This window comes from Mizuhopecten yessoensis, unplaced genomic scaffold (genome assembly GCF_002113885.1).
Source record: "Mizuhopecten yessoensis strain PY_sf001 unplaced genomic scaffold, ASM211388v2 scaffold395, whole genome shotgun sequence".
NCBI lineage: Eukaryota > Metazoa > Mollusca > Bivalvia > Pectinida > Pectinidae > Mizuhopecten > Mizuhopecten yessoensis.
Window position 1 is genome coordinate 18,813 of NW_018403525.1, and position 12,327 is coordinate 31,139.

At 36.4% G+C, this 12,327-nt stretch overlaps 1 protein-coding gene across 1 annotated transcript; it reads left to right on the forward strand.

Annotated features, from left to right (window-relative positions):
- Nucleotides 1-984: 984 nt before the first annotated feature.
- On the forward strand, nucleotides 985-8,814 carry LOC110447508 (BTB/POZ domain-containing protein 6-like). Its single transcript, XM_021493256.1, has 4 exons — nucleotides 985-1,057; nucleotides 4,539-4,874; nucleotides 5,125-5,497; nucleotides 7,284-8,814. Exons 2-4 carry the CDS (start codon nucleotides 4,564-4,566, stop codon nucleotides 7,560-7,562), a joined length of 963 nt encoding a protein of 320 aa, XP_021348931.1. The 5' UTR covers nucleotides 985-1,057; nucleotides 4,539-4,563; the 3' UTR covers nucleotides 7,563-8,814.
- Nucleotides 8,815-12,327: the final 3,513 nt, after the last annotated feature.

A 12,327-nucleotide genomic window follows, 5' to 3' on the forward strand; every position in this document is an offset into this window, starting at 1 on the left:
ACTGTATATATCTTACCTAGAAATACCCCATTATGAACCTCACGGTATATACCTTCCCTATAAATACCCCATTAGGAACCCCACTGTGTATACCTTACCTAGAAATAACTCATTAGGAACCTCACAGTATATACCTAACCTAGAAGTACCCCATTTGGAACCTCACTGTATATACCTTCCCTATAAATACCCCATTAGGAACCCCACTGTGTATACCTTACCTAGAAATACCCTAGTAGGAACCTCATTCCCAGCCAGCACGCTGATATCGGGCCGATTTCGGTTAAAGAGCGGAATATCGGCTAAATATGCCGTTATTGGGCCGACGTCGGGCCGTCATCACTATTTATATATATGTTATTCAATGTTATTATTTCTAACAATTATTTCAGTTATTTAAAAGAAAGATTATGCTGCTTTTAATGTTTAATTGCCAAAATAAAATAATAAATACATAAACATGACAAAATTATATCGGCCCAATAGCGGGCCGATTTCACCAAAACCATATAACTCGGTTACTAGTCTTATGAATTTTCAATACATCGGGCTGATATCACTCCGATGTTGTATCAAAAAGAAATAATATATGGACATAACTTTATCCATCTATCTCATGTATTCATAAAACTGAATTCAACTAAAAATACACCATTAGGAACCTCACAGTATATACCTTACCAAAAAATACACCATTAGGAACCTCACAATATATGCCTTACCTAAAAATACCTAGACATACCCCTTTATAGGAACCATACAGTATGTACCTTGCCTAGAAATACCCCATGAGGAACCTCACGGTATATACCTTATCTAGAAATATCCAATTAGGAACATTACTGTATGTACTTTACCTAGAAATTCCCAATTAGGAACCTCACTGTAGAAATACCCCATTAGGGACCTCACTGTGTATACCTTACATAGAAAACCTTACTTAGAATTTACTTTACATAGAAATACTCCATTAGGAACCTCACTGTATAACATTACCTAGAAACTACTTTCGGTTTGGAAGGACGCAAACTTTTAAACGGGATCACAATAATACAAGGTATGTATTAAATTGTGTTATTTTATTTACGACAATCACCAGTCATACATACACACACCCTCTTCATAGTTATTTTTTCCCCATTTGCCCATTCGTTCGTGCTTCAGTCTGCTTACAATTCTTCGACAAACTCGTTAAGCCTGTCTTTCAGTCAAAATCCCTGTCATAACGCTAACAGCGGTATCTCTTGACACATTTCAACGAATCATTACATGATGTTCAACACATGTCGTGTAAAATTAATAAGGCAAGCTCAACCCTTAATTGTATATTATACGCCTACTAACTCCATGCCGATATGATTGGTTTATAGTAATTAGAAGCATAGTCGAACGATACTCCTGATTTTGATGTAACTACATATTACTTGCATTTATTTACTATCGCTTGTTATTGTGAATTCAGCAACGAAGATCGGACGATATACTAATTAACAAAACACTTCTCCTTTACAATTATATTTTTCAATGTCGAACGGTCCATGCACGCTTTGTTAAGTAGAGCAAACTAAATCGATAATCATGTTATTTGATCGCGTTGAGTTGAATGCGGGTCTCCTACAATGTCTTCCTGTTTGTAAAATGTCTGTATGTGAGGTCCCGTAAGGGGTAAGTGTCTTGCTGACTAGTTTATATCACTAATGATGTAGGTATTAACACCAAGTACTTAGGATATAAGGATTGGATAATTATATCAGGGAGTATGATTGGAAAACTCTTTTTAAGTCGCTCTTGGCGAGAGCCGAGCGGCTTATTAATTCTGTCCAGAGAACGAAATGACAGACCCACTTCCGTTCGGGGTGCGTGGGCATACTTCAGTCTTGCATGCTTCCGCTATATAGTTTCGTTATCGCAAATAGAAAGTAGAATCTCTGACACTCACCTGTGGGTTACATAAAGTCTTCTGATACTCCTCTCCAAATAATCATCCTTACTTTAAATAATTGCTGGAAAAAAAGTTTATCTCCGGTGCATTCTACGAGTGTTATGGTGGTGAAATTCGTGCACTAAGTTTGAGCGTTTTAGCAACTCGGTTTGCGGTCTGAGGAGTGTTACGCGTGTGAAACACATATGATTCGAGAAAGCACATGTGAAGACTGTCAAGCATTGACGCTGTCTGTAGAAGGAAGAAGTAAATATATATACTTATAAACCGTATGAGTGATGAAGTATACCCTCTATTTTGATGTTTGAAACGGGAACGTAACATGACATATCGTGCTTAGGTTGACAACGGTAATGGCTCGGAGACGAGACGATATGTGAACTGTGTATGCTTATCAAACATTTCTGTAACACAGCATGCTATTTCTGGTATATTGATTTATGAAAGTGTAACAATTTAAGAACATGACACAACAGCCGCTGCTGTTTGACAAGAATTGGCGCCGTGTCAAAATAATATCCAATTCGGTGTAAGGGAAATAACTCTTACGTTGTTAAAGATACATTGAGAAATATAATTCAAATATATTCGAAGAACATTTGTAAGATTTTGTATATTCAATGACGGTAAATATAGTCGCTACATATATCAATAATTATAATTAATATGAATAAAAAATAAATAAAAATAAAAGGAGTACAATGTCTCTTTTCTCCATGCATGTTTTCCCACTACTGTTAATTATCCTTCATTTCACAAGCACAAAATGCACCTATTCTTTATTATCCATTCACCGATTGCCATTCTGCACGTAAATGCTCATGTAACATCATTGGAGGATGCTAATTAATGAAAATTACAGCAATGCATCACACTTAAAGAGGGTGAAAAAAGAGGAGAGGGAGAAATGTTTTTAAGGCATCATTTAAGAGGCGATTGATTTTGAATATCCCAAAGGCAACATCATCACATGACCTGATTTTCAATTAGCAGAATACAGAACACATATATGAGGTATTATAGTAGATATTGATGCTCAATGTGTTACTGAAGCAATTAAATTTAAAGTGGTGAGCGGCTGTAATGTCATACTGACATAATTCTAGTTGCCAATTGTAATTCAGTTGATTCAGCCAGTGAACAATTTACCAATGTTTACCTTGATTTAGCCAAATACAGATGTTACCATTAGGCCTTAAGATAAGCCATGGATGAGTTCTGTTTTGGGGGAAAATAACGTGATGAAATAAGAAAAATAGCAATAAATTAAAAACTTTCAATGGACATTTTTATTAAAAATAAGAGAAATAAGGTAGATAACACGAGAAAAACATGTAAGAGTATCAGAGTATAATGTAGGTGACACTATTCATTACTATACAGAAGATCCGAATAGCTATTGGGGACCAATCAAGAGACTAATAGGTATAACTTGGACTACAGATCCAAACTATGTGGTCCTCTATTTGTCGATGACAAAAGCAAAACAAGTATTTTGAACGAATGTTTTTGTAGTATACTAATATTGATGATAGTTATTCTGTGCGCCTATTTTAGAACCCTACACAAATAGCTCTATTAGCTTAGAAAAGCCTCGGGGAGGATTGAGTTATTCATCAAATACTTAAACAAAACGCCCAGAGTATCGCTCACATGTTTTTGTTTTTGTAACATGAAACTGACAAATGGGTAACTTCAGACCAAATTTGGTAACTAGAACACAAAACATTTTAACATCTCTTAAAGTTCACTTTTGATCTTATTACCGTACCAAAGAAAATGGTTCAAACAGCTGGTCTACATAACATACCCAAGTATCATGACTCTAACCCAAATGGTTCTTAACATATTTTTGTTTGAAGTTTTGACATATGTGATCCTTATGACCTTGAAAGTAGGTCAATGTAATTTTTATATGGACCATAATATCCCAGGTATCTACTGGCCATATATCATGACATTGGGGCTTATGTAGCTTGAGAAGAAGATTGTTCAAGCTTTTAACCCATGTTGACCTTAGTTCCCCGACTAGCACGTAAAGTGGACCTTTGACCTCATAACTGTAACAGAGAAAACAATTTGCACAGCTGGTCTTTATAACATATCCAAGTATTATGACTCTAGTCCAAATAGTTCTTAGGCTATTGTTGTTTGACGTTTTTAATATATTTGACCCCTGTGACTTTGAAAGTAGGTCAAGGTCAATTAAATGAGAAAACTTGAAAGCACTTCATCTAAGGGACCATTCTATTCCAAGGTACCTACTGGCCAAATGTCATGGCCCTGGGCCTAATGGGACTTGAAAAGAGATTGTTAAAACATTGAACCTATGTTGACCTTTGACTTCCAACTAGCACTTAAACTTTGACCTCAATACTGTAATCAAGGAAAATATTCACACAGCTGGTCTCCATAATATACCGAAGTATTGTGACTCTAGTCCAAATGGTCCTTGGGATGTTGCTGTTTGAAGTTTTTTGATAAATTTAAGGGAAACTGCGACATCAATTTATTTCTAACGTATTTGTAACTAAGATATATATCATTATCATGATCTGTCTAGCATATTATCTTTGACTGTATCTCATTTTGACAGTTATTCCTCTGTCACTCGACCTCCTATGGCTTATTCGGCGAAACAACAGACTCTCCGTGGCTCTCCTCTTGTGGACGGAGTGATTAATTCACTACCTACGCGTGACTGGCAAACTGGTAAATCTTTGACTGAAAGTTTGAATCACATCCTCACTAATGAAGTTGGCAGTGACGTCACGTTCCTTGTCGGCACGAACGGGAAGAAAATTCCCGCACACAAACTGATTCTCACCAGCCGCAGTCCTGTCTTCTTTGCCATGTTTAATGGTCCCATGGCAGAAACTGGAGATGTAAAGCTTCCGGATATCACAGAACAGGCGTTCACTCCATTTCTGACGTAAGTGCATCAACTTCTGTAGGACAACAATCAAAACGCACGCTACTTCAGTAAACTGATTTGCCTTGAAGTGATCTTAACGGTACAATGTCTTTGAATGCGCGTACATTACGTCACCGCTCAGAATCTTATTATGTTAATAATTGCAACGGGTGCTAGAGTTACTATCCCCTAACAGTCATATTAACATACATGTATTCTAATTGCGTAAACTTTATTGTTACAAAAGTGTGTCATTATTTTCTTACAGTTACATGTATACAGACCAAATAGCCCTGACTGTCCAGACGGTTGTTCCAGTATTCAATGTCGCCCGGAAGTACTGTGTAGACGTCCTTGTTACGGTGTGCTACAACTTCCTACAAACAAATCTTTCGCCAGCCAATGCCTGTTTCCTTCTCGAGCAATCTCACGCCTACACTGAGGATCAACTAATGGCAGCGTGTCTAAAAGTTATTGGAGAGTCGCCTGAAAAAATAATAAAATCAGAATCCTTTGTTGACCTGTGTCCGAGCTGCCTGACTTGTATTACTAGATCGGATGAGCTTGGTATGGATGAGAGTCACGTATACAAGGCTGTTATGAATTGGGCGGAAAAGGAATGTATTCGGAAAAAAATTAAGGTAATTATTTATCAAATATATATCCATTTTTCGCCATACCTTTTCGAAATTTCACAAACACACTGTAACATTCCGTACCCGAAAGAACATTTGTACACAACAGCTTTAAACTTGAAGACGCTATGAAAACTATCACGCCGAATAGACCTTACCTTACTCGATAACACTATGCAAACTAGCCAATCGGTCAGAAAAAGTCACCTTAGGGTGATAAGCCAAAAACTCGATGACGTTTTGTAAAATAGCTCGCTGGCTAGAAAACGTAACATATCATAAATATAGGATCTTACATGAGTTTCCATGTCATATGAGATTTATTAAACGAGTCCAACAACTTTTCCTTTTAGCGAGCCTCTGTCATTATGAAAACTAGCCCGCCGACTAGATGACATTACCATACAAAAGCTCAAAACTCGATGACGCAATGAAGACTAGCCCGCCGACTAGATGACATTACCATACATAAGCTTAAAACTTGATGACGTTATGAAAGCTAGCCCGCCGACTAGATGACATTACCATACATCAGCTGAAAACTCGATGACGCTATGAAAACTAGTCCGCCGGCTAGATGATATTACCAAACATAAGCTGAAAACTTTATGACGCTATGAAAACTTGCCCGCCCGCTAGATGACATCACCTTACATCAGCAGAAATATCAATGACATTTTGAAAATAAACCCGCCAGTTAGATGACATTACCTTACATGATGACTCAACTCAATAGGACAACATTTTCATTGATATAGATATTATGTATGATGAACTAGTTGCACCGATTCATTGAGTGTCCATAATATAAAAGAACTGTGTTTACTAGAAAAAATCATCTATGAGGCAAAAGAAAAAAGGTATAACAATGGAATATGATTGTCTTCATTATCTGTATATTGTCCATGATTTGTGTATAATATGTATTGTATACTGATGGGCCAATGCCCTTAAGTTCGAAAAAAACTTGAAAAAAAAAAAAAAAAAAAAAAGAATATATAAGCTGAACAATTGATGACTCTATGAAAGCTAGCCCGCCGGCTAGATGACATTACCTTTCATACGCTGAAAGCTCGATGACGCTATACAAACTAGTCAATTGGCTAGATGACATCACCTTATATATGCTGAAAACTCAATGACTCTATGAAAACTAGCCCGCCGGCTAGATGACATTAACTTTCATACGCTGAAGGCTCGATGACGCTATACAAACTAGCCAACTGGCTAGATGACATCACCTTATATACAATTGCATGCTGAAAACTCAATGACGCTATGAAAACTAGCCCGCCGGCTAGATGATATTATCTTACATAAACTTAAAACCCGATGACGTTATGAAAACTATCCCGTCGGCTAGATGACATACGCTGAAAGCTCGATGTCGCTATGAAAATGAGTACGCAGGCTAAATGACGTTACCTACATTAAGCTGAAAATTCGATGACGCCGTAAAAGGATGACGCCAACTTCGCGGTACTCATAACACAATTTCTGCAACGCCATCTAAATTAGGTTTTACTAACTTTATGACGTCATACATTTGTTACCCCGAACTGACGCCATAACCTACTGAAAACATCACAAATGTGTTGTAGATGTGATGTAATTATAACTACAAATTTATTTGACGTCAAATTAAATAATTGGACGGCAGACATGTTGTCAAAATAGCGATAAGAAGATTTTTTCCCCAATATTTGCATACCATCACGAAAGATTGATATAATAATCTTGAATCGTTCTCGTCTTATGGATATCATAAAAAATCAAAATTGATTTATTGCAGAAAACGGGCGCCAACAAGAGAGTCGTGCTAGGAAATATTCTCTACACCATTCGGTTCCCGATCATGTCTCAAGATTTTTTCCTGGACAAAGTATGTACGGATAAGATACTAACGAGTGATGAGATTGTCGACATCCTCATGTTTATCCGCAAAAAGTCTACAGCTCTTGTCACTAGCTTTAACACAGGGTGTAGGAGAGGAAAGCATGGTCACCATGGTGGCACCTATGGCGCGAATATGAGTCGGGCTTTCAGAGGGAAAACCAGTTTCTATGAATAACACTACGCCTTATGATATGATTCTGGTCACCAATGTCTTTCTGGTATCTGTTCTACTTGTCTACCAACTTGAAATAATAAAACAGAGGTATAGTTGTTTGTATTTAACAAGTATATACCAAATTGGCTTAACGAAGAAAGTGATCAAGCGATTATCGCAGACCTGTTGTATCGTACTCGTTCTTGTATGTTATACTTGTGTCACTGTAGGGTCTTCTTTACTCTATATAATAGAGACTAAACATGTAACTATATTGGTTGTTCATGACGTGTAAGCTTGACCCGACAACAGTATACAAAATCCATTTTTTTTTTATTGTACCTGGATTCCCAAACAATTATCACATTTACAATTAAATTGAATTTGACTTAACTAATAAGAAGATTCTTTCAATAAACATGATTTGTGTACTAAGATACACACTCTTACTTTGTATAGTCTTTCAATGAACATGATTTTTGTACTAAGTTACACACTCTCACATTGTAGAATCTTTCAATGAACATGATTTGTGCACTACCATACAGACTCTTACTTTGTAGTCTTTCAATGAACATGATTTGTGTACTACGATACACACTCTTACTTTGTAGAGTCTTTCAATGAACATGATTTGTGTACTAAGATACACACTCTAACTTTGTAGAGTCTTTCAATGAACATGATTTGTGCACTACGATACACACTCTTACTTTTAAGAGTCTTTCAATGAACATGATTTGTGTACTACGATACACATTCTTACTTTGTAGAGTCTTTCAATGAACATGATTTGTGTACTACGATACACACTGGTACTGTGTGGAGTCTTTCAATGAACATGATTTGTGTACTACGATACACACTCTTACTTTGTAGAGTCTTTCAATGAACATGATTTGTGTACTAAGATACACACTCTTACTTTGTAGAGTCCTTCAATGAACATGATTTGTGTACTAAGTTACACACTCTTACTTTGTAGAGTCTTTCAATGAACATGATTTGTGAACTACGATACACACTCTTACTTTGTAGAGTCTTTCAATGAACATTATTTGTGTACTAAGATACACACTCCTGCTTTGTAGAGTCTTTCAATGAACATGATTTGTGTACTAAGATACACACTCTTACTTTATAGAATCTTTCAATGAAAATGATGTGTGTACTACGATACACACTCGTGCTTTGTAGAGTCTTTCAATAAACAAGATTTGTGTACTAAGATACACACTCCTACTTTGTAGAGTCTTTCAATGACCACGATTTGTGTACTAAAATACCCACTCTTACTTTGTAGAATCTTTCAATGATACACATTCTTACTTTGTAGAGTCTTTCACTGAACATGACTTGTGTACTAAGATAAACACTCCTACTTTGAAGAGTCTTTCAATGAAAATGATGTGTGTACTAGGATACACACTCTTACTGTGTAGAATCTTTCAATGAACATAAGGGGGGTACTACGATACACAGTCGTGCTTTGTAGAGTCTTTCACTGAAAATGATTTGTGTACTAGGATACACACTCGTGCTTTGTCGAGTCTTTCAATGAAAATGATGTGTGTACTACGATAAACACTCGTGCTTTGTCGAGTCTTTCAATGAAAATGATTTGTGTACTAGGATACACACTCGTGCTTTGTCGAGTCTTTCAATGAACATGATTTGTGTGCTTCGATACACACTCGTGCTTTGTAGAGCCTTTCAATGAACATGGTTTGTGTACTAAGATAAACACTCCTACTTTGAAGAGTCTTTCAATGACCACGATTTGTGTACTAAAATACACACTCTTACTGTTAAGAGTCTTTCAATGAACATGACTTGTGTACTAAGATAAACACTCCTACTTTGAAGAGTCTTTCAATGAATATGATTTGTGTACTAAGATAAACACTCCTACTTTGAAGAGTCTTTCAATGACCACGATTTGTGTACTAAAATACCCACTCTTACTTTGTAGAGTCCGTTAACAAACTTACTTTGTAGAGTCTTTCAATGACCACGATTTGTGTACTAAAATACCCACTCTTACTTTGTAGAGTCTTTCACTGAAAATGATTTGTGTACTACGATACAAACTCTTACTTTGTAGAATCTTTCAATGATACACATTCTTACTTTGTAGAGTCTTTCAATAAACATGATTTGTGTAAGTCTTTCAATGAACATGATTTCTGTACTACGATACACAGTCGTGCTTTGTAGAGTCCTTCAATGAACATGATTTCTGTACTACGATACACACTTGTGCTTTGTAGAGTCCTTCAATGAACATGATGTGCGTACTACGATACACAGTCGTGCTTTGTAGAGGCTTTCAATAAACAAGGTTTGTGTACTAAGATACAGACTCCTACTTTGTAGAGTCTTTCAATAAACATGATTTGTGTACTAGGATACACACTCGTGCTTTGTCGAGTCTTTCAATGAACATGATTTGTGTACTAAAATACACACTCTTACTTTGTAGAATCTTTCAATGAACATGACTTGTGTACTAAGATACACACTCTTACTTTATAGAATCTTTCAATGAACATGATGTGTGTACTACGATACACACTCCTACTTTGTAGAGTCTTTCAATGAACATGATTTGTGTACTAAAATACACACTCATACTTTGTAGAATATTTCAATGAATATGATTTGTGTACTACGATAGACACTCGTACTTTGTAGAGTCTTTTAATAAACATGATTTGTGTACTTAGATACACATTCTTACTTTGTAGTCTTTCAATGAACATGATTTGTGCACTACCATACAAACTCTTACTTTGTAGAGTCTTTCAATGAACATGATTTGTGTACTAAGTTGCACACTCTAACTTTGTAGAGTCTTTTAATAAACATGATTTGTTTACTTAGATCCACATTCTTACTTTGTAGTCTTTCAATGAACATAATTTGTGTACTACGATAGACACTCGTACTTTGTAGAGTCTTTTAATAAACATGATTTGTGTACTACGTTACACACTCTTACTTTGTAGAGTCTTTCAATGAACATGATTTGTGTACTAAGTTACACACTCTAACTTTGTAGAGTCTTTCAATGAACATGATTTGTGTACTAAGATACACACTCTTACTTTGTAGAGTCTTTCAATGAACATGATTTGTGTACTACGATACAAACTCTTACTTTGTAGAGTCTAGATTACTGGTTACATTATGGTATATACTATAGATATATAGAAGCTAATTGGTTGCAGAGTCAACCGGGTTTTTGATCTCATATACAGACCGATTGTAAAAAAAAAAAAAAACCATTCTGCCGAGGAAAGACGTTACTGATAGTGGTCGGTAGTTTAAATGTCACTATTTAACCCATTACGTTATATAAAGCATGGACATTTTTTTTACCTTTACCGGATCTTTTTGAATTTTATCAACTCTGTCTGCTTCCTTTTAGGTAATTTGATCAAATAATTATACCCCACTCAACGAAGTTGGCGGAAAATATACAAATTGGTCCGTCCGAGTGTGGGATGCATCTGGGTTAGCTCTACTAATTGCATGTTGCAGATTCTGAAATTGACCTACATTTTACGCTGCAGTGTATTAGTTAAGAACAATGGTCACTCTTATAATCTCCATAAACATCTTACTACAACTGTTACCCCTTCCGTACTTTAATGATTAATGCATCTGAGTTAGCTCTACTGATTGTATGATGCACATGCTTCACTAGACCTACATTTCACGCTTTGGTGCCTTGGTGACCAACAATGAGTAACAGAGAATATCGATGACGGCGTCTTCTTGTTATGCTCGTTATAACAGTTAATAACATTAAACATACAACCTTTATTGTTCCTGGTAGTTTATTTCCGTTAGATATGCTTAGCAATGGCGAGGTAGCGATGGAAACAGCATACTGCCCTGATAATCCCATATCCATATTTTATACTATACCACTTCTCCACACCTTTATCCACAAAATCCCACTATTCAATCCCTTATCCATACCAACTCTATCACAGACCGAAACCAAACGTATTTACATGTCCAATCACTATTCGGTTACCCACAAAACCCCTAAAACTTTATCCTGCTTAATGTTCAGCATTTAAGGGAATACCAACAACTGGTTCAGTATAATGTGACCGGGCAGAATACTGTGTTGGTGTCTTCGGCATGGTATTTCAGTGAGATAGTACTATTAAGTCGGCATCAGATCCGTGCTAACACAAGGAGGCAATCAGCATACCTACACAAATGCACTCATACACAACACACATGGAGGCATATCCCTAAATGTCCTTAGCTGTTGGTAGAGCGTTGAACCCTCTACAACCAACTAACTTTATCCAACAACTCGTATTCACAAAATATCTTTGACGGTTTTTTACCCTGAAACTGTTACCCACATAATCCTTAAATGTCAAACATTCAGCATCACAATCCGATCTGAACGCCTTTGTATCAGGGAAGAGTTCGTAAGTACCTGGTGGACGAAGTGAAGGGGTAGCAGCGGTACTAAGATATTCATGGACGTAACCAATTCATCTTTACCTATTTAATATAATATACATGTGACCAATTTTTCTTCACCAAGTCACTGAAGCGTAAAATGAAGGTCAAATTTAGCATCCTTAATATGCAATAAGTAGAGCCGACCCGGATACATCGGTCATCAACGTTTCGAACGGGTAGCAGCTGTAGTAAGGTGTTTATGGACGAAACCAATTCGCCTTCACCTGTATAATATGCATGCGACTATTTTTTCTTAATAACGTCACTGAAGCGTGAAATGTAGGTCAAATAA

Excerpts from the sequence above, each read along its gene's own strand:
- LOC110447508 (XM_021493256.1), top strand. The coding sequence starts at position 4,564 with ATGGCTTATTCGGCGAAACAACAGACTCTCCGTGGCTCTCCTCTTGTG. Across the intron at positions 4,875-5,124 it reads GCGTTCACTCCATTTCTGAC|TTACATGTATACAGACCAAA; the intron begins GTAAGTGCATCA and ends ATTTTCTTACAG. Across the intron at positions 5,498-7,283 it reads GTATTCGGAAAAAAATTAAG|AAAACGGGCGCCAACAAGAG; the intron begins GTAATTATTTAT and ends GATTTATTGCAG.